Below are 21,354 nucleotides of genomic sequence, written 5' to 3'. Positions count from 1 at the left end.
TTCTGGAGGAAAACAATGGTTTAAAACAACACTGCCCTCTTTGATCTACTCTGAAGAAATCACACTTGTGAGCCTGGAGACGGAGCTAGGATAAGTAGATCCATGAGTTCTGCCCTTACAGTGAGGGCTGACAGCAAAGGCCATTTATGGTCTCTGCCTGTACAGGAACTTGGGGCCACCAAACAAAACCACCAGGAGCCAGACATGGAGCAAACAAAAAGAAACTGGTCCCTCTCCTCCCCACAGGAGGGAATGGTTGCTACAGATTCACTGATCAAAGTTAATGAAATCTCTGTTCCAGAGCAGACTCTTCAGCAGGGGCAGTGAGCTGACCTCCAGCTCTCAGAATCTGCACCCCTCAAGTGGCTGGTGGCTGCAGAGGTGCTGGGAGAGGTACTGTGAGTAATCACTGCTCCTGCATTCCCTAGGCATTCATTTTGGACATCTCTTGGGAAAATAACATGAGTCTGGGTGGCCTTTGATCAGATGCCCTGCAGCAGGGCTCCTTCAAGCAGATGTCACAGGGAAACTGTTCTCAAGAAACCTTTTTACAGGCAGCAGGAGGAATAACCACTGTCCTTTCACCAGCTGTCCTCTGTCATCTTGAAAATCCTCAACTTACCTTCAGACTTGGTCAAATTAGGCATTTGGCCTGCTTTCCCTGCACAAGGGCAAGAAAAATTAACCAAAAAGTCCGAAATGATGTGACCTTTCATCATTTAAAGATGTTTTTTCCCATTAAGCAATGAAAGCAGCAGAGATGCTATTCTCAAAAGTACCTCAAGACAATTATCTCCTTCCTCTGGAATAAATGGTGGGAAGCAAGAGGTGAGCTGGAGATATGGCATTTGCAATTCTCCATTTTCCATCTGCAGCAGGAAGAAATGTTGATTTGCATTGTGCTCTGACACAACTGCTTGACCTCAGTGCAGCTTATGCTAATTACTTGCAAGAAAATGTTGTTTGCTCCGTGTGTGCCCAGCATATTTCTGGTATCTGAGCCTGATAGATGAAATATTGCTTACAGCACAGTGCAGACAGGGAGCGCTGAACCAATGGCCAAGTAATCCAAGCAAACAGAAACACTGATAAAAGAGGACCTGATAAGTTTCCCATTAATATTACCTGGGTATTTTTATACCAACTCACTCCCTTTCTGCTTACTAAGCAGTAATTGCTCAGGCTGACACAGAAAATAGAGAGAGGATCCATCTCTTTGCCCAAAGCAAGGACAACTCTCCTTTCCTTGCTCATCTAAGTTGGCCTAAAAGGAAATCTCTCTCCTGGCCTCAGTAGCTTTACAATGTTAAAGTTTTCCTGCTACCTTTGGGAGCATTTGCGTAGCTGTACACATCTCTGGGTATGCTCAGAGGGTGTATATTTCCATTAAACATGCTCATCCATGAAGAAGCTGGATTCCTGCTGCTAGTGTTCAACAAATGCATCAGTCTGGCCCCAGGATTTATCTGTGCATGCACTGCCATTGGAACATTTTGTGTGTGTTCTCTGCTCTGGTTGCTCCTCCAAGGAGCTGGGAACAGAATCTGGCTGGCTCCCACTTTGCCTGGCTGGGACACAGACCTGAAGGATCAAAAGTGTTGATCAGCTTGACTCCACCCCACTGACACAATCTCCTCAAGATCCATTCTGTGTTGCACTCAAAAAACAGTACCTTGAGATTGGCTTTATTGCACTGTGCCCAAAACTCAGGTGAGAAACAGGGGGAGAAGCAGGAGGAACAGCTGAGTGGCCAGAGCTGCAATTTCCTCTGCACCATCAGGAGAAAGGGGAACATTTTCTCTTCTCAACCTGCAGAATCCATCCCAGAGAAGCCATCCCTTGTTTGCACAGATATTCTGGAAGCATAAAGCTCTTGTTATTCAGTGCACAGGCCTCCAGTTACAGCAGAGCCTTCCTGAGCCTGCTGAAGTTCCACATAAGCACACGAGACATGCTGAGAAATGGGCTTAGGTTTAAACGTGTATTTAATATTAAATGAAGGCTTAAGAGCTTTGCTGCCAGGAGCAGGGAAGGATGTTTTGTTTGCAGTGTGCCTTGTCCTGTGTGGGAAGACATTGCTTGTCTGCTGCTGAGCTCCAAAGAGCCTTTCTGCCATATCAGGGGGCTGATTTGAAGCAACTGACACCAGGATTTAAGACCTTGTGGCAGGTTTATTTTTTTTTTTTTCCTTTTTAAATAGTATATATCTTTTCTCTTGGAAATCTGGCACCTGAAATACCAGCAAGCAATCTCCAGCCTTACCCAAAGGGACTGTTTTTTGTTGGGCACCCAGCATTCCTGACAGAAACAAGCATCAATCCCTGCACTCAGCATCTCCTCGTGCTCTGTGCACTGCAGCCTGGCAGGGGGCTGGTGTCTGCCTTCAATGGGTTCAAACACCCTGGCCATATGTCAAAGATAACCACAGCAAAGCATCTCTGAAGCCCCAGATGTTTTGTTTCTCCAGGCTTTGTGGAGCCCTGTCTGCAGGGTGGGACCAGGGCAGGCAGAGGGGAAATCAGGAGGAAATCAAATTACTGTCAATAAGCATGGAGAGCTTCTCCCTCGAGGGATTTACAGGCAGCTAAGAGAAGAAATGGGTGGAAAACTGAGAGATGACCTTGTCCTTCAATCTGAGCATGGGATCAAAGCCCAGCCAAAGATGGAGTGGCTCTGTCATTGATTTCCATTTGTTTTTCCATCCTTCCCTCTTCTGTCAGATACTGATCTCTCATATGATTTATGGGAGGAAGCAATCCCCTCCAAATCCTCTGCAGGGAAATTGAGAGCAGCCCCTAGAAGTTCATGTGTAGATCTACATGCCCTTTTCATAGCTTTCCTTACTTGTTCAGCCTTTCAGAGACCGGAGCAAGAAAATACCATAACTGATGGAGATTGGAAAGGAAATCCATCCAAATCATGTCCAAGCTGCCCTTGGGAGCAGCCCTGCAGCTGCCTGAGGAAGGACAGTGTGTTCAAACACAACCCTCAGACCAGGCTGTAACTTCCTCCACGTCTCAGAAGGTTCTCAGAGCCTCAGAGAAGCCACCACATCCTGGTGACCTCGGGGAGGCTCTGCCTTACCCTGCAGCTCCCGGTGAAGGCTCCATGCCGGAGATCTGTGGGTCATGGTCGCCCTCTAAAGGGAAGAGCTGAGAAAATTCCATTAATTCCCACCCAGGCAAAGCTGCAGAGAATTAGTAAAGCATGGGCGAGGCAAGGGCTATCCCCCTTCATCCAGAGTCTTTGTTCTGACTCCAAGATATCCTTGGAAACATTATCCGTGCACTGCAAACATGAATTATTACATCCAATCCACTGCTCACATAGCTCATGCTGTTCTCCCGAGTTTTAATTGTTGAGTCCATTCATTATTTGGTACCTGGCAGAGCTTATCCTTTTATAGGCACACACGGGCTCTGTGGGCTGAGCAGCTCCCACCAAAAAATCAAGATAATGGCAAATCCCTCAGCACATCCACGTTACATCTTCTCTCCTTCTGGGATCTGAACTCTGCTTAAGGGGGATTTTAGTTTTATTTTTTAAAACTTGCCTCCCTTGGGGCCTTGAAGGGCTAATTCTCATTGAATTAGATGGGTTATATTTGCTTTTTTAGGAAGCTGAAGGCAGCCAGGCAGGTTGCCAGCCAAATCTTCACGGAGCAAAGGCTGCTTCAACGAAGGCTGTGTTAATTACTGCTGATCTCTACCATCATCTGCCTTCCTGCCAGGCCAAACACTCAATCCACAGCTCCTGTGGGGCAGGGAGACTCCTGTGTGCTCATATCAGAGCCCAGGACTCTCTGCATACTGCTCTTCCCAGCCAGGACAGCATTTGGGGTTTCATTTTTTGGGGAACACCACAGCCAGCTGCTGGTGCTGGGAGCAGCTTATTTATTTATAATAGCATGTTGGTATCTCCCTACAGTCTTCTTGCAATATTTTTTTAAAGCTTCCTGCAACCTGTTGACTGTTGCCACATTTCTCTTCACAGATAAAAGCAAAGCACAATTCTTCTCAAGGATTTCTGAGATTCCCATTCTCTGAACCTCAGAGAAAGGGAAAAACACAATTCTTATCACTTGCTGTGCCTGTGTTGTGCCAAAGCAGAATGCAATATGGAGACTGTTTATCCAAAGTGAGGATGTTTTGTTTCCTTGGCCTGTCAGGGCCGGGAGTGTGTGTGTGTGTGTGTGTGTGTGTGTGTGTGTGTGTGTGTTGTTGGGTGAGAATCACAAGATTCAGTGCAGTGTGAGCAGATGTGTGCAGAGTGCGTGCTTGGCAGATTTAGTTTAGATGAAATATATATAGTATAGTATAATAAAGTAATTAATTTGCTTTCTGATATCAATAGAATCAGATGTATCATTCTCTCCCCTTCGTCGGAGTCACCTTTGATTTACAATAGTTGAATTTTTGAAATAAACTTTAAGAAACAGCATGGGCCATTCAGGAGGGCAAAGGCAATGTGGCAATTTGGGTGAGCACACCTCTGATCCAAACCCCCCAAGGGACCAGGAATCCTGCACTTCCCAGACGTTTCAGGGGTGGCACTGGGGTTGGCATCTGTGCTCACACTTGGCTGCTTTCAGATTCTGGTTTGTTGTCTCTCCATTCCCATTCACTCCAGTTCTTTATCACAAGGATGGATAAACCTTTGGGGCAGAATGTGGATGTTCGCAGTTCTTATGTTTCTTCTCATTGGTTCTGTTTGCAGTTTGTTGATGTTCACACTGACTTCATATACGAGCTAAATAGAGTCATCCATAGTTTCATATATTTTATAATTTCATTTATAGTTTCATGTAGAAGCTAAATAGGATCCTGTGGATTTCACATCAGGTTTTAACAGCAAAGGACAATCAAAGAACATCCTGGAATCACTGCATACTCAAAGCGTGGCACATACATTTACTAACTAATCTCTGACTAATCCCTGATTTCCAGCTAATTAGCCCCTTCCTCCATGAGCTGATGCATGTTCAGCCTTTTGAAGCATTTGGCCTATTAAGAACAATTGTACGTGTGTCCCTAATGAACAGGAGACATGAAGAATTAATAAATAATTAGTAAATCCCATTAAGGAGTGGGATGAGGGGGGGCAGGAGCGTGCTTTACTCCTGAGGGACGGGACTACACTTCCCGTCAGCCCTCGCGCTCCTCAGGGGGCCGGACTACAATTCCCATGCGCCCTCACGGCCCAGGACTACATCTCCCATGAGCCCCCGCGGCCGCCCCTCTCCCCGCGATCTCTGAGCCGGCATGGCAGCGAAGCTGCGTGTGGTGAGTGGGCCCGGCCGCCATCGGCCGCCATCCGCGGGCACGGTAGCCTCGAGGGGCGCGGGGACGGCCGGATGGTGTGCGGGGAACTCCCGCACGCTGTCGGAACCGCCCGTACGGTTGCGGCGAGGGCTCGAGGGCTGCATGGGGAGGCGGGATAGTGGCCCCTCTCCCCGCCATGGTGGACGGAGAGAGCGAGGCCAGGGGGGCTCCGGCCCTGCCGTGACGGGGCTGCGCCAGGAACCGCGGGCTGGCCGAGCCATGCTCAGCGTTTTATGGGCAGCGGGTGCGCCTCAGCCGGGGCTGTCTCCCGGCACCCCGAGGCGGGTTCAGCGGGCCGGGGAGCCGCGTGTACCCGCGGGCATCGGTGCTACCCGGATGGGCAGCGTGACAGCCACGAGGGCAAGAGCAGATTTGCGATTTGGGGTGGCCCTCTACTCTTTAGCTGTTCTGGAAGCTGAGCTAGTGATGATGATAAAAGTTATCCCTGTCTGAATTTGATCTTTCCTCTGTGGAAGTGTAAACTCTGAGGCTCAGTGTTAGAGACACAAAGGTAAAGGAGTGATTTGGTACCTGAACTAACTCTGTCCCCTTTCTCAGTTTCAGAGCATGACACCGTGTCAAGAAGAGGTAGAAACACTCCCCTGGCTGGGGAGCTGATTTACCCACAGTGCACCTTCACAATGGTGAGAAACAGCAGCATCTGCCTTGGCATAGTCTGGTTTTCTTTTTCTCCTCTAGGGGGGTTATGGAAGAAAGACTCGCTCTGCTGTCTCAAATTATACCCTCCTGAATTCCTGGGAGGGGATATAAAAGCCCAACAGCTTGATGAATGTAATTAAGCCAATAAAGGCTGTAGCTTTGTCACAGCTGCCACCTGAGTGTGCTGCCCTTTGCTGGCACAGAGCACAGGCTGAAAAGCAGCATGGATTGAATGGGAATTTTACTGGTGTTGGTGCCCAGCAGAGCACTTGCTTGTCAGCATGGTCAGAGATGAGCCAGAGTAGAAGGATGAGAGGTAGGAGGGATTGGATGACAGCCCATTATGGAGACACTTGACACAGCTCATCTCATAACTGTATCTGTCACAAAAATAGACCTAGTGACAGAATAATTGCTCTGTTTGCCTGCCTGGAGGTGCTCTGGGACAGTTTCAAACTTGCATCAGGTTGCTGAGGCTGGGGAGGTGCAGCTCACCTGCCCCAAAGGGTCACCCTGTGAAGGACACACCCTGAGGAAGCTTTCACCTGGGGGGAAGTGCCTGTCCTGATAAATGCATTTCTGGAGATAAACCCATAGACCAATTACACCATGGATGGATGGGTTATTCTTGTGTGCAGGGAACAAGTTGGGCTGGGAAGTTTCTGGAAGATGAGGAGAATGTCAGGTTGAAACAGCTTAAAAGGGTCCAAACCCCCAACATCTCAGAGCTTCCCTAAGCAAGGATTTAAACAGCATCCACCTCCCAAAGCTTCTTGTCTGTGAATGAGACAGCCCCCTGGCAAACATGCTCCTCTGTGTCTTGAGGGACAGGTTTCTGCTCTGCTAAGTTTGTGACACAAAAGTTTCCTGTCTTTGAATGGAGAATTTCTGTCTAATTCTTGCTCTGTGATCCAGTGCTGGGGTTTTTTTACTCAGGAAAGGTGAGGAAAAGAAAATTGACTTTATTTAAAGTACTTTTGCTAACAGTGTTCATTGCAACATATATTTAGGAGGAAATGGTCCTGCAGAATGCTGGGGCTGCTGTTGCCCAAGGACAGCTTTGGCCAGAGGGCAGCTGCTGTGTTTGGCTTCAGGCTGGTAAGAGAATTGAATTCTTCAGTGTTGTGTGTTGTTTATTTTTAATTCATTAATTACATGCCAGGCCTGCAGAGCCTAATCTCTGAAGGTTTCCCAGGAAAAATCCCAGGGAGAACAGCTGTGTATCTGCACTGTGTGTGTGTTTTTGGGGAACATGAGGGGTTTGTGCAGCCAGGGCTGGGACAGACACTGAGCCTGTGATGTGCTGTTATCCCTGTCTGACACTCAGCTTGAGGAGGAAAGTGTCCACTGAGGCTCACATGCTTCCCTTAGTGGGTCCCCTGTCCCTTGCAAAGAGTCCACAGGTGTGAGTGGCACCAGTGTGACACAGTTGTAGGTGTGAGTGGCACCAGTGTGACACAGTCTGTCCCCTGTAGGTGTGAGTGGCACCAGAGTGACACAATCTGTCCCCTGTAGGTGTGAGTGGCACCAGAGTGACACAGTTTGTCCCCTGTCCTGCCACCCTGTGCCATGTGGCAGCTCCAGGTGCAGTCCCAGGCACAGCTGCAGAGCTGCTGTTGTCATAGCACAGTTTAGAGCTGCAAAAAGCTTTCAAGTTCCTTGTGCAAACATTGACAAGTTGAAGGGCAGATAAGAAAGGCATTTTTTATCTTCCCTGCTGTACAGTCACTGAACACACAGGCTGGAACAGCACTTTGTCTTGGGCAGCTGACAGCTGCCTTCTGCTAAATGATTTTATGCTTTATTGAGCAGAATTTGGTTTTGTTTGCAGAAGGTCAATAACAGCTTCTGACAGGCCGGCAGGGCTGGTGACAGGGATGTCATTGGGACTGTGAAAGGGGAGGGAATGGCACCACAAATCAGGCATTGGGGTGCTCTGACAGCACACCTGTCTCCCAGACAGCATCAGGCACTGGGACAAGCAAGCACCTGGAGCTTTTGACTTCCAAAGGAAAAGAAAGTGGAGAGGCAGCCTGAGGATAAATGGGACAAGTAAAAGCTACTCAGTGCTTTGAGATCAGAAGGGCAGGGATTGTTTCAGAATGGACTTTTTTAGGAAAACAGTTACAGCCTTGGTTTGTGGTTTCCTACAGATCTAGAAGGAAGACTGTTCTGGACTGGATGTCACAAATGACTGCTGATATGTCATGAAATGGCCACTTGTGTGTAGCCACAGGCTCCTCCTCACTGCTCAGTGGTTGCTGCAGCCACACCATGGGTAAGGGACCACTAAAACTAAAAAGGATTTGGGTACTGGTGCCATTGGCCTGGGTGGGAGCAAAGTTTTGTCTCCTGAGACCTGTACTCCAGATTAAATAGTGCAAATCAGGAACTTTTCAGCTGTTCTGATACTGTTGTTTTTTGTTTTTTGTTTTTTGTTTTTCTTTCACCAGGACCTGATCTACAGTTGGCTGGAGGAAAAAATGGTTCCCTGCTTTCTTCTGTTCCAGAATAAAATAAGTTGTGGAAAATCTTACGAGTCGAAGTTGGGTTTTATTTGGTTATTTCTGTAAAGGTTGGAGTCCATGCTCTTAAAGGTGTTTTCTAACTGTAATGATTCTGATTCTTCTTGGACAGAAATGGTTTTGTGCAGGTGTGAAGGATTTTGGATGAAAACCCTTCCTGAAACGGCAGTTGTGAGCTTATGCTTCATTGCAAACCTGATAACACAAAGACTTCAGTGACTGCAGATTCTGTCCCAGAAGTGTTCATGGGAACAGTGTGACAAAACTAACTTATGGCTAAGGTCTGGTGCCAAATGGTTCTTGTGGTGTGCTTGGGAATACAGCCATGAACAAGTCCTTAAAATGGAGTTAACACCAGCTCCACCCTTGCCTGGGAATGTCCCTTTTTGAGAGAAGAAAGGAAAGTGCTCATTGTGGTTCCCAGTGTTTGGTTCCTGGTGTGCCTGTGAGCTGGATGATTCCAGGCAGGACTGCAGCACCACGACAGCACCATCCTGCTCCTGCCCTGAGTGTCACCGTGCTGCAGATGTCACCTGAGGCCTGGCCAGGGCTGGTTTGAGGAGGTTTCAGGGTGTCTTGGCCAGGAGATGTGAGGATCAGGCTCATTCGTGTCACGAAAGGTTTTGCTGAGTGTTTGGGAACACAGAACAGGCCTGACAGGCTGCTGTGGTACCAGTGTAGGGTGGCTCTGATGGGAACAAAGGTTAATTTGAGACGTGGGAACACAAGATGGGCCCCAGGCTAGAGATTACATCTGGAACAGGGTTGGAGCCTAATCTGAGTCTGTGAACCAGCTGGAAGCAGCCTGCTGGAGCTTCAGGAGGTTTGGAGGTTCCCTGGCTCAGGGCCAGGCTATCTTTTGCCATCTCTGTGCACCAACCTTGTACAGTAAATAGCATTCCAAGTGGAAAAGGGCTGTGCTAAGAGCTAAAAGTCTTGAGTCTCCATGATTTAAACTGGTTTCCATCCCTGTCTGCCTCTGAAGCAGTTGAAGTCTCTGCTCCCTGTTACTGCTCCTCTGCTGTGGGAGGTAAAGGGGGGGGGGGGGGTCTCACCCCACCCAGTTCATCAAAACAACAAAAACAGGTGTTAGGGAAAACAATCATTCAACATTTATGTAATTACACAAAGTGGGAAATTGTCTTGGATTACATGGCTCTGTCTCCAGCCCCCACCAGCTAGAGAAGCCTCCCCAGGTGGGTCTCCCTGAGCAGTGCTGGTGTTTGAGGGACAGCTGAAGGGTTCAGGACCCTCCCTTCCCTTGGGGTTTGGGGAAGGAAATTAAGAGTGACCATCACTTTGACCCACCTGGTGTGGGGCTGCCTCTCAGAGGCACCACGCAGTCCCTGTGCAAGAAAAGGCTGACAAAGCCAGTGCCACACACACATGGCCCAGGCCAGTGTCACCTCTGGGCTGCTCAGAGCCTGGACGTGATCCTGGTGTCCTGGCTGAGCTGCTGTGACCCTCCTTGGAGCTGATGGCTTTTGAGCCCCTTCCTTGTCAGAAAACACCAAACCTCAAGAAGGGAACAGTGACAGGGCCCTCTGTGTCTGTCCTGCTCTCTGTGCCACTGACCAGGGAGGCAAACATCCTTCTGGAACGTGGCACACATCCACACACAGCTGGGACTTTGCAGTCTTTCTGGAGAGAGGTGTTCCCCAGACATGTCACTTCTTGTCACCTGAGCTCCAGTGCAAGGATTTATCCTGCCTGCTGCAGTCCCACCATGGTGATGAGCATTTAAAGTGAAGGGCATTTTCCAGCATCCTCTTCAGCATCACCCTGCCCCTCCTGTGCTCCACAGGGGCCACTGCTGCCCCAAAGCCACACTCATGGGGCTGGCAGGGCACAGCCACGTGCTGTGGTGCTTCTGGCTGCCCCAAAGGCCACGTTCCATCACACTGATCCCCGAGGAGATGCAACATTCCTCCACCAGCACCAGCTTCCCCGTTATCCTCACATCACTGCTGGCTGTGGTGCAGCAAGCCTGCTCCGTGGGCTGGCTGGCCAGCTGGGGAGAGCCCTCAGGAGGGAGAAGGTGACCCTCAGGAGAAAGGAGAAGAGCCACAAGAGTCCTTGGACCTGGCCCTGTGGGCAACACCCGGCCTCAGCGCTGGTAGAGGGTGATGATCCCTGCACGGTGCAGGCTCCTCCAGAGCGCTGCCTCCAGCATCATGTCATGGTTGGCATAAAACACCAGAGGTTTCTTCTCCACCTCGTAGTAGTGGTCTGAGAACTGCTCGTAGTTGGCTGTGATGAACCCATAGGCACTGACCTGTGGGGAAGGAGGTGAGGCAGACACAGGAAGGGTCAAGGCTTCACCTCAGGTGGTCCATCACCACCAGCACTCCCTTCAGGCACAGGGGACTTGTAGGACAGCCACCACAGCAGCCAAGGGGGGGGATTCCCCTCTCCCCAGGGGAACAGTGGCCCAGTGGCCCCTTACCTGGTCGCAGGTGTGGAGCGCGGTGAGGAGCATGAGGGCGCCGGTGCTGGGCATGTACAGGGAGCTGTACTGGGTGTTGAGCAGCTCTGAGCGCAGGAACCTGGCACAGGGGGACACAGTGGCTGTGGGGATGGCACAGCCCTGCAGTCCCCAGAGCCAGCCAGCCCTCTCCCGTGACACCAGTGCCCAGTGAGGCAGGAGCACTGAGTGAAACGAGGGCTCTCATTTGCTCAGAGGTTGGTAAAAGGCACCTCTCTGCTGTTTGGAGCCACCCCAGCATGGGCACCTGCTTTCATAAAAGGCAGGAAGAGACCATCCCGTTGGGCCCTACCTTTGCTCCTGTTAGACTGGGACAAAATGTAATTTGTTTTGGGGAAACAGACCAAGGTGTGCATGGGGAGGTGTAGGAGGGGGTGTGAACTGTGCTGCAGTGAACAGGAATGGCAGGAGACTCCTCTGCCCTGTGTGCAAACAGCAGGGCAGGGTGGTTCCAGTGTCTGGGAGAGACTGGGACTGCACTCTGGTGCTGGGCAGCTACTGGTCTGCACTGGAATGAGCAGAGGGGGAAGCAGATGGTCTGAGCCCAGCCCAGAGCAGAGCCAGACAGCAGCCACAGTGCTCATCACCCTCACCTTGCTGTCAGGTACTGCAGGAAATCAGGATGCAGCAGCTTGAACTTCTCTGCAGATGCCTCCGGTCCAAAATACTTCTTTGGGCTGCAGCAGGGCAAGGAGAAGGGCAGAACTTTGTCATGGGAGTCCTGGAGCTCCTTGGGGTTTATCCCAGGAGGGACAGATGTGGGGAGAGGACAGGCAAGTCATGCCTGCATCACTGGGGATGCTGGGGGGATCTTGGGGAGGTACTCACTCGTCCCCCTTGTCCGAGCCCTCGGGCACCGGGCTGCCCTGGATGGCCGATTTCAGCATGACGTAGTCCCGGATATCCGAGGGGATGAAGATATACTTCAGGTCCTGCAGCAGGGACACACACAGGGCACTTGGAGGGGGGTTTAGGGACACGACCCACGCTTGAGGGCTCCCAACATGGGGGGAAGGTGTTCCAGATTGCAAGGCAAGATGTATTCTGTTACCATCTGTATGGCAGTTTTTTGTCAAGTGGGCAGTTTTCCTTATCTCTCTCTGAGTGATCACAATCACTCCTCCCTCGGGAGGGGACATCTGCTGATAACAGCTATTGAATGTCCCTGCATGGCTGATAAGAACTGCAGCATCCCATTGGGAGATGGGAGCCCAGAGGGAGGAGCCAAGCATTCCTACCTGGGTATAATCTGGAGATTCTGGAACACCAGCACAGCTTCTCCACTGGATTCCCCAGAGGAACAGCAGCTGCCTCTTCCCCTGGATCTTCAGAGGAAGAATACATCCTTCTCTACAGGATCCCTGCTCCAGCAGAACCACCCCTGACACTGCAGGAGGGCTGAGCCACAATTCCAATGGGACTGCTGCCAACACCCTGACCCACAGGGTGTCAGGTTGGGTTCTGACTCTGTCAGTGTTGGTTTGGTTTACTGCATTGCTTATTTTATCCTTTTATTTTCTTCCCTATTAAAGAACTGTTATTTCCTGCACCCATAATTTTTGTCGCCTGAGAGTCCCTTAATTTCAAATTTATAGCAATTCAGAGGGCGGGGGGGGGTTCATTTTCTCCATTTCAGAGGAGGCTCCTGCCTTCCTTAGCAGACACCTTTCTTTCCAAACCAAGACAGAAGGTCTCAAGAAGCAAGCCCAGCCTGAAGGGACAACTTGATTCAAGTCTCCAACAAGCCCTCAGGGTCTCACCTTGCCCTGGGGGACCTGGGTGAAGCCGTACTCCTCGTAGGAGATGAGGGAGTTCTTCATGGTGTTCACTGTGAAGCCGTAGAAGGAGACCTTGGTGCCCACATCCTCCTCGAAGCCCTTGATCACGGCACCATTGAGCCTGCAGGAAAAGCAGAGAACACGTGTCCAGGGCTAGCATCTCCCAGCACCCATTGTTATGAGTAGAAAAGTTGCCCATTTTTTTTAAAGGTTGCAGAGTTCACAGGTTGGGCTAGTTGCTGCCAGGGTGGAGTTCTAACTGTTTGTTATTGTAATCACCTGTCATTTTTGTTCACTACCTGTCCTTGATGGTTAAGAATTCCTTGATGGTTAAGAATTCCCCCTTTTGTCAAGTGGCACCCTACTGCTTCCTGGAGGATGGCACCAGGATGGTGAAGAGGAGGAGACCTCAGAACCAGCATGCAACAGGAGAAGCCCCTCACCAAACCTAGCCAAAAACCCCTAAAAACAATGAGCTAACATGAAATAGATGTGATGCCTAGATGTGAGGAACAGAATCTAGTATCTGCTAAGACCCTTTGACCCCTCACCCTAACATTATAGGATGTCAGCTAGACAGAGGACCTCAAATGTTAAACCAGAAAATTAAGGGAATCTCCTGGTGCTCATGTGAGGATGGAATTCCCAGCTCTGCCCACAGACCAAAGGAAAAACTCTTCCTCCTCCTCCAAGCCACTACTGGGAGCAGCGGCGGTGTGAGCGCGGACCTGTCACTTCTCCCCACCCGAGCTGATCACTTTTAATAAAGGCATTAAAAGGAGAAAGGTCTCCTGCCCGTGTTTATTTCACCCATGGCATTCCCCCTCACCTGAAGACCAGGTGGTGGCTGTCGATGGCCTTGCCCTGCCGCGAGCCGTTGAGGATGCCACCGTTGCCCACCACGGCACAGCGGACGCAGCCCCCGGGGAAGGCGGCCCTGTCGAAGAGCTGCCGGTTGGCCGAGGCGTTGAGGAGCTGCAGGGTGCTGCCCACCACTGGAATGGAGCAGGATGGGAGCAGTCAGCAGGGAAAAGGTGTGTGCCAACCCATGGGAGCACGTGCAAGAGCTGGCACGGCACAGCCAGGAGCAGCACACACTCCGTGCAGGAGAGAGGTCTGCGGATGACATATGGGGGCACCAGATAGGCCCAATCTCTCCCAGCTTGGTGTCACCTTGTATCTCTTATCTCCCCATGCTCCTCACCCTGCTACAAACAGTGGCCACCCACCCAAGGCTGTGCAAAGCACAAGGATGCATCCAGGTATCTCCTGCCCCAGCCCTACAGATGCTGCTGCCTGTGCTGGCCACATCCCCTCCTGACAATGTCTCTGCAAATGCCACTGGTTCTCTCCTGCTCGCTGTTCCCAGCACTTCCCAGCCCAGGGATTGAAGCTGGCAGCTGCCAGGAAAAACAGAGAGTGGGTTTGGGGTGGGAAGGGAAACAATCTCCATGCACAACAATGGAGCTGGTTGTCTGAGCTCCTCCGGCCCCAGTTAATAATCAAGGACAACACTGGAGCTTTTATTCAGGGAAAATGTCACAAGATGCAGCAAGAGCCGCACCCTGTGCCCCAGGAGGTGGGGTGAGAAGAGATCAACGTTCCTGGCTCCTCTGCAGGGCTGCTTGCCTGTCCCACATCTCCAGTCCCTTCTTCTGGGCTCCCCAGTCCCTTCAAGCTGCCCCACACCCCAGCTGGGTCTGTACCTGCGAGGGACAAGCCCTGCCAGCCATAGGGGACGTGTCGTGTCTTCAGCCTGTTCCAGGTCTCCAGGGTGAAGTGCTGGTCCCACATCAGCACGGGGGTGTTGAAGTGGAAGATCTCCCGGAACTTGGGGTCTGCCTTTGCTCTGGCCATCACAGAGTGGAGGCAGGGGCTGGGCTGGGAGGGAGGAAGGAGAATCCCTGCTCAGTCTCCAGCCTGGGTCTGCCTTCCCTGTGACACCTCCACCCCTCAGCAAGGTGAGAACAAACCCAGGGACAGAAATGCTCCTTGTCCATCACATGTTCTGCTGGGTCACCCAGGCAGGGCATTGCCTCCTGCCTTGGTTTTGTGCTGCAAAACTGCCTCTGGCAGCCAGCTCAGTGGGGCTGGCAGAACTGGGGCTTACAGAGTCACCTGAGGGTGTGAAAGATTCAGCACCTTCAGGTGTGGGCAACACATTAAAGGGCTCTGCTCTGTGAGAACAGAACAGAAACAGCTCCCCTCAGGGCCTGGGTCCATCCCCATGAGTCTCCAGCCTGGGCTGCTGGCCCAGGAGTCACGGGGCTGGAGGGGGTGGTGATGCTGCTGCAGCCTCCACACTGGGCAATGGCAGCAGGGACAATCACTTGTGTGGATGGACAAGGTTGCTCCTCTGTAAATCCCTTCCAGAGGATGCTGCTCCTCCTCAGCCTCCCCACACAACCCTTCAAGCACCCAACCCAGCTGGAGGGGCACCATGGACAATACTGTGCTGTGCTGATGATTACCTGCTTCCTGCTGGGCTCCGGCTCCTCCAGCTCGGCAGAGGGCTCGAAGGAATTCCCACTGGGATGGGGGAAACATATAACATATGGAGTTAAAAATCCATTGCTTGGGCACTGGGGAAGCCCACAGTGGGCAGGGCCTCCCAGTTCCTGCCAGGATGGCTGAGCATGTCCCCTCCTTACCTCTCCAAGCTGCCTCCAGGAGCCCACCTGTGGCTGCCAGCTCCCTGTGGTGTCCCTGAGGGAGCCAGGACCAGCGGCCCTGGCTGCAGCAAGCTGGGAGAAGACAAGGGAGAGCTCGGCTGAGGAGGTGACACTGAGCACCCTGACATCCTCCCGTGTGAGAGCCACAGGGCAGCGCCACGACCTCTCCATTTATCTCCTCTTCACCACTGCTGTGCCCACCCATGCCCCTCTGCAGGTGGAGAGATGAGGATTTGCAAAATACAGGGTTTGTGCAGCCACCATCTCCTGGACTCCCATAAAGCAAACACCACACCAAGCACAGCCTGCAGCCTTGGGGGAATCCTGCTGAGACCTCTCTGTCTCTTCCCACCATCCCACCATTCTCAAGTCCAAGAGGACCGGGCTGGAATAAACTGGACAGGTCAGCAGGACACATTCAGTTGTTCTACCACAGCACCTGGGCTCTGGAGGTTCTCGGGGTGCATGGGACACCCTCTGCCATGGGAGCAGCTGGGGCATGCCCTGATCCTTCATTAGCAGCAGGGCTTGAGCAGCTTGGGGTGCCCTGAGCCCCACGGGGCCAGGCTGAGCTGCCCCAGCCCCTGGGGGGGCAGTGGGGTGGGCAGGGGGCAGGAGGTGGGAGCCCACCGGAGGGGAACAGGCTGCCATTGATCCCCACACAGAAAGGCCCTTCAGAGCCCCCAGCAGCAGGTGCTGCAGCCAGAAGGGGGCTATTGTGGAGCAGACAAGGGCTCCTTGTTACAGGATCTCTGCTGGAGCCTGGGGACAGGTAAAGGCAGGTGGGGAGCAGAGCTCACCCCCCCAGCCCTGCTGGCACGGCATGTCCTGGCACAGGGGCACAGCAGGAGTTGGGTTTCTGTCCCTGCCACGGCCCCTGTCAACACCAGCAGCACCCACAGCCCTGCCCAGGAGCAGATCCAAACCTGTCTGCCACCCAAACACTGCTCTGTGCCACTGTGGGGGCATGGCCTGACATGGGGGGACAGCCCAGCACCCTGCCTGGGGGCTGGAACCGGGGCTGCAGCATCTCCCCAGGCGTGGATGGAAGGGCAGCACCAAGCAGGTTTTGTTCCCAGCACCTTCCTTGCACCATCCCAGCGCTGGCAGCTCTGGGCAGGGCATGCTGGGGGTGCTGAGCCCCAACAGTGGAGCAGGGCAGCTTTGAAATCAAGCCTGTGTGTCTTGCCTTGGTGCCTGATGGGAAGTCAGGATCCCAGCAGGAGCAGAGCCCTGCAAAGCCCCCACATCTCCAAACAGCCCAGGGGACAGCACAGTGGGACCCCACCAGCTCACCCTGAGGCTCATCCCGACACCACCTGAGCAGGCAGAGAGAGGAGGGAGGGGAAATGCTCAAGACTGAGCCATCCCAGAGAGATGCAGTGCTGCAGCTTTCTGCAGGGCCTTTTGGTGCTATCTTGCATCATCCAACTCATCCCAGCCTGAGCAAATGTTCCCTTGGCTTGCAGGGGGCAGTGCAGGGTCTGCTCACAGAAAGGACAAGGCCACCAGAGGCTGTACCAGAGGTGCTGGTGATGCTGGGATCTGCTTTTCCAGCCCTGGCACTGACAGCATGTCCCCCAGAGCAAAGCTCTCCACACAAGTGTCCCACAGCTCTGCACCCTGAGTGGGCTCAGCCCTGAGAGCTGCTCTGGGGTGCAGGGAACTGCCCCTGGGGTGCAGGAGCTGCCCTGAGTTGCAAGGAGCTGCCCTGAGTTGCAAGGAGCTGCCCTGAGTTGCAAGGAACTGCCCTGGGGTGCAGGAGCTGCCCAGCCCCACTTGCTGCCTTTTATCTCCCAGTGCAGGTGATCCCCAGCCCATGTGCTCAGCAGCAGAGCTTATCAACACCTCCACCACCCAACAGATGGACCAGGACTGGGGAAACCTCCCTGCTCCAACCCCGAGCTGGCTCCTGTGAAGCACTGAAGCCCCTGTGTGCAAAGCCCCTGGGTTTGCCACTCATCCATTTTCTGGCCACAGAGGGGCAGCCCCCATCAAACACTGAGGCTGCAACCCTCACCCACCATGTCCAGGTTTAAGCTGCAGCCAAGCAGCCTCTCCCAGCCCTTCCCACGAGGCTCACAAGCCCCAGCTGCACATCTCTGCCCACCCAGCCCCTCCCCAGCTCTCCTGCTCCTGTTTCTTCCCTTTCCCTTCCCTGGCAGCCAAGGCAGAGCCCTGGGCAGTGGCTGTGTGAGGGTGCTGCACTACTTTCTGAGCTGCCAGGGATCTGTGGGAGCCCCAAGGGGCTCAGCCTGGCTATGCCCAGGATGGAGGGAGGTGGGCACAGGCAGCCTGGCACCTTGGCTCCTGCTGACCTTCCATGGAAGCTGTGCCCCAGCCCCACCCATGGCCGGACACAGTGGGTGGCACCTGCTCATCGTTTCTTCCAGGCTTTGTGCTGAGCTGATAACTCAGTGCCAGCACCTCCCTGCCCTTGCTTGCCAGCTGTGGGTGCCGAAGCCAGCTCCCCAGCATTGCTGCTGCTGCCCAAACCCTGCTGGGGAGGCCCCCAGTGCACAGCATCGCGGCGCTGTGACGGGGAGCCCAGCGCTTTGACGTCACCTGCAGGATGTGGTGAAGCACCTCGTGCTGCTTGGTTGACTCAGAAGATGACAATCCTGCCCAGGACCGACAGATGGACAATGGGGCTGTGGGAAGGAGTGGCTGTGGCTGCCCAGGCACCAGTGGTGGCAGCAGAGCCGGCCAGGGCTGGGTGCTCCCTCACCACTGTGACATTCACAAATGTGACGTTTCTGGTCCAGGGCCATCCCTCATTTCCGGAAGATAACGCTGTGTGTGAGTGTTGTGAGCACACACTCCAGCCTTACCTTCAGCAAATACTCCCAGGGCCCCACAGAAACATTGGAGGGAGCCAAAACAGCAACAAGAACCTGCTCTTGCTCCATCTCCCCACGAAGGGCTGAGCTCCAGCAGCATCTCTGCCTGGTGCAGAGCAGGAGTGGCACAGCCAGCTGGGCAGAGCTCTGTGCTCGTCCCATCTGCCCTAAGAATAAAGCCACAAGGGCAGCCAGCAGCTCCCCAGTGGGTTTGGGAGAGATGGATGGGCAGGGAGTGGGACAAACCACAGGGGATTTGGTTCTCTCCATCCCAGCTCTGCAGGGAACAGGGCATTTGCCCACTTCCATGGGGCCACCAGCTTTGTGCAGAACTGCAGGGGGACTTGGCATTGCTGTGGGGGCCCTGGGGTGAGCTGGTGCTGGCAGCAGCCACCATCCATCAGAGATCATCTCCCTCCTGATGCCCTTCATCCCCCTGTACCTCTGCATGGAGACACTGCTCGCACAAACCTCCTGTTGAAACCAAGTAACCTGCACGCCCAGGTGAGGACTCTGAGCCTCCTGTCCCTGCTGGCAGAGCAGGAATGAGTGCTCTGTGAGGGCACCTCAGCCTTGTGAAATGGCCAGCCCAGTCCCAGCTCTGGACTCAGCCAGCAGGGCAGCACCAGCTCCTGCAGGGACACAGCTCTGTGGGATGAGCAGCACTCATACAGTGCCATGTTTCCCAAAGACAGGGAGCTGAAGCAAACAGGCAGCCCTCTGGTTAGGGTTTAGCTTTAGGGGTTGAATTAAAGCCAAGAGGAGAGTCCAGGAGGGCTCTGGAGCACAGGTCAGCTCTGTGTTACCTCCCCCCTGGACAAGCTGACCCTTGGTCCCATCAGTCAGGGCTGGAGCTGCGCTGGCTTTCCAAGGAAGGTGACCTGGAGCTGTGGCAGGTCCAGGCAGGTTAACCTGGCATGTGGTGGGGGGATCCTGCTCCCTGCTTCATCCCATGGGTTTTCTCCAAACCCACAGACACTGTGTCAGGGCACAGCTGGTTTCCATTCCCAGCTCCAGCGTGGGCCATGGTCATGTTCTGCTGCCCTCATGGGCCTCAGTTTCCCCTTTTGTGGACATCAATCTGTTTGTGGGGAGCTGCTCCCACTCCAGCTGTGACTGCCCTGGGCAGGTTTTGATAACGCTGGCACTGCTGCCATGGTGAGGGTGCAAAGAGCCAAGAGCCAGCCCGGGCTGCTGCAGGTACTCCTGACCCACCATCCTGCCGGGAGAGGGGACCTCTGCTTTGGCACGGCGGCATCGGGCAAGGAGAGCTCCCAGCTGGGGAAGAGAGAAGGTCTGAAGCCCAGGGCAGCTCATCCTGCTGCACCCTCAGCAAATCTCACCCTGCGCAGGACCGGCTCCGGTCCCACAGCATCCCCGTTCCGGCTGGGCTCTGTCACACCGATGGCACCCAAGCACCCAGGGGGAGGTGTGGGACACCCGCAGAGCCCTCCTGGCCCAGCACCTGATGCTGGAGGGGACAGGGCAGCGAGTCCCACATCCCGAGAGCTGTGCGGGCTCCTTCCCCCGCACCCACCGGGGCTCCCCGGCACCACCATGGCGGGGCACGGGGAGGCTCTGAACGGCTCCGGGAGGTTTGGAGGATGCAGGGGAGGCAGACAAAGGGGGAGCCGCAAATCGCTGGAGTTTGGGGAACGCTGCAGCCCCGAGTTCGCGAGCGGTGTGGGCGATCCCAGAGCGGGGCAGCCGTGCCCTGCCTCTGCAGGCGGGTGGGTGCACTCCCTGGGGGCCATGGCAATGTTCGTCCTTGGGATTGTGCTGCTCGCCCGGGACAATCGGCGGGCTCCGGTCCCGCCCAGCCCGGCGGGAACACGCGGCGGCTCCGCGAGCGGCTGGATGCCCACGCTCGGCCGTGCCTGCTCTCAGCAGGGGCTGCTCCGCACCGCGATGTGCCGAGCCCTTGGAGGGGCTCAGCCCAGTGTGGGGACCCTTGGGGAGCCTCCATGGCTTGGGGTGCCGCTCTGGGCAGCGCTGGGGGCCGCGGGCAGCACCCAGGACCCCTTCGAGCACGCTGCCAGCCCATTCTCCAAACCGGCCGGGGGCAGAGCTGGGATCACCAGCCCTAAGGAACCCACACCGGCACCCCGATTCAGAACAGATTCACAGCTCCCTGCCCTCTCCCATCCCCGCGCCCCTTACCTTGCCATGATCCTCGGGCTGCCGGGCGCCTCCACCGTAGCGCGGTAGTGACTGTAGAGGAGCAGGGAGGATGTTAAACCCGCCAGGAGCAGAAGGCAGAGCCTTTTCCAGTGGGGAGACCCCATCGTGGGCAGTTCAGCCCCCGGAGCCGTGCAGGGCAGCGGGAGTGGCAGCCAGCCCCGGGCACAGAAACTTGCCGGCCCCTCTGCTCGCCCTGCCCCGGGAGCCCGGCCGCACTTCGGAGCAGGCTGGGATATTCCTCCGGAGCGATGGGAGGGAGGGTGAAAGCCGGAGGGAGGAGGCACCAGGCTGACTGGTTCAGACTTGCTGAGAAAAAAACCACTTTTGAGCTGCATTTTCTGCGAGCTGGGGATTAAACATTTACCCAGACCAGAAGGGAACTGAGAAAAATTTTTTTCCTTTTTTTTTTTTTTTTTTTTTTTTTTTTTTTTTTTTTTTTTTTTCACCTCTTAATGTCACTTACCCACGGCTCGTAAGCCGGGTTTCCCCTTTTTGTAACTTTCTTTTTCGACTCAAACACGTGCGTGTTTGGGCTGCACCGCACGGACGCCGGGCGGCCCCGCGGTGCTACCCCCGAACAACATCATCAATCATCATCATAATCAATAATTTTTACTTTTATTTTTATTTTTATTTTATTACATTTTTATTATATTTTATTAACTTTTTATTGTATTTTTATTATTTTTATTTTGTGCTCTGAAACTGCAGGCTCTGAAGTTGGCACCCTGATAGCAACATCCTGTTGCAGCCAACCCCTAAACCTTCCAGGATGTGGGGGAACCCCACAAATGTGAGAGAAAAGGGGGGGGGTGGCAAAAAAAACCTCCCAAAACTGATGGGGTTTTTTGGCACTAAAGAGGAGGGGGAACACAGTCGGGGTGGTGCCCCC

General features: G+C 53.8%; 1 protein-coding gene and 1 long non-coding RNA gene across 2 annotated transcripts; one reads left to right on the top strand and one right to left on the bottom strand.

Annotated features, from left to right (window-relative positions):
* Nucleotides 1-5,242: 5,242 nt before the first annotated feature.
* On the top strand, nt 5,243-8,514 carry LOC132082039 (uncharacterized). The gene is made up of 5 exons (XR_009419762.1): nt 5,243-5,282; nt 5,880-5,965; nt 6,992-7,079; nt 8,135-8,259; nt 8,435-8,514. It is a non-coding gene; the product is annotated as an uncharacterized LOC132082039 (long non-coding RNA).
* ST6GALNAC2 (ST6 N-acetylgalactosaminide alpha-2,6-sialyltransferase 2) lies at nt 7,845-20,677 on the bottom strand. Its single transcript, XM_059486091.1, has 10 exons — nt 20,442-20,677; nt 15,421-15,513; nt 15,241-15,298; nt 14,476-14,650; nt 13,599-13,764; nt 12,752-12,890; nt 11,820-11,923; nt 11,585-11,668; nt 10,953-11,052; nt 7,845-10,781 (listed from the first exon to the last, which is right to left on the bottom strand). Exons 1-10 carry the CDS (start codon nt 20,564-20,566, stop codon nt 10,614-10,616), a joined length of 1,212 nt encoding a protein of 403 aa, XP_059342074.1. The 5' UTR covers nt 20,567-20,677; the 3' UTR covers nt 7,845-10,613.
* Between the last annotated feature and the right edge of the window lie 677 nt (nt 20,678-21,354).

This window comes from Ammospiza nelsoni, chromosome 19 (genome assembly GCF_027579445.1).
Source record: "Ammospiza nelsoni isolate bAmmNel1 chromosome 19, bAmmNel1.pri, whole genome shotgun sequence".
NCBI classification, from domain to species: Eukaryota; Metazoa; Chordata; class Aves; order Passeriformes; family Passerellidae; genus Ammospiza; species Ammospiza nelsoni.
Note: the sequence above shows the minus strand (reverse complement) of the source record. Positions and strands in the feature narration are given on the sequence as shown.

Bases quoted from the DNA above. Each gene is read 5' to 3' on its own strand.
- ST6GALNAC2 (XM_059486091.1), bottom strand. From the start codon at position 20,566: ATGGGGTCTCCCCACTGGAAAAGGCTCTGCCTTCTGCTCCTGGCGGGT. The intron at 13,765-14,475 runs GTACAGACCCAG...GCTCCATTCCAG, and splicing joins GCAGGGCTTGTCCCTCGCAG to TGGTGGGCAGCACCCTGCAG. The intron at 11,924-12,751 runs GTGAGACCCTGA...TCCCTGCTGCAG, and splicing joins CCCAGGTCCCCCAGGGCAAG to GACCTGAAGTATATCTTCAT.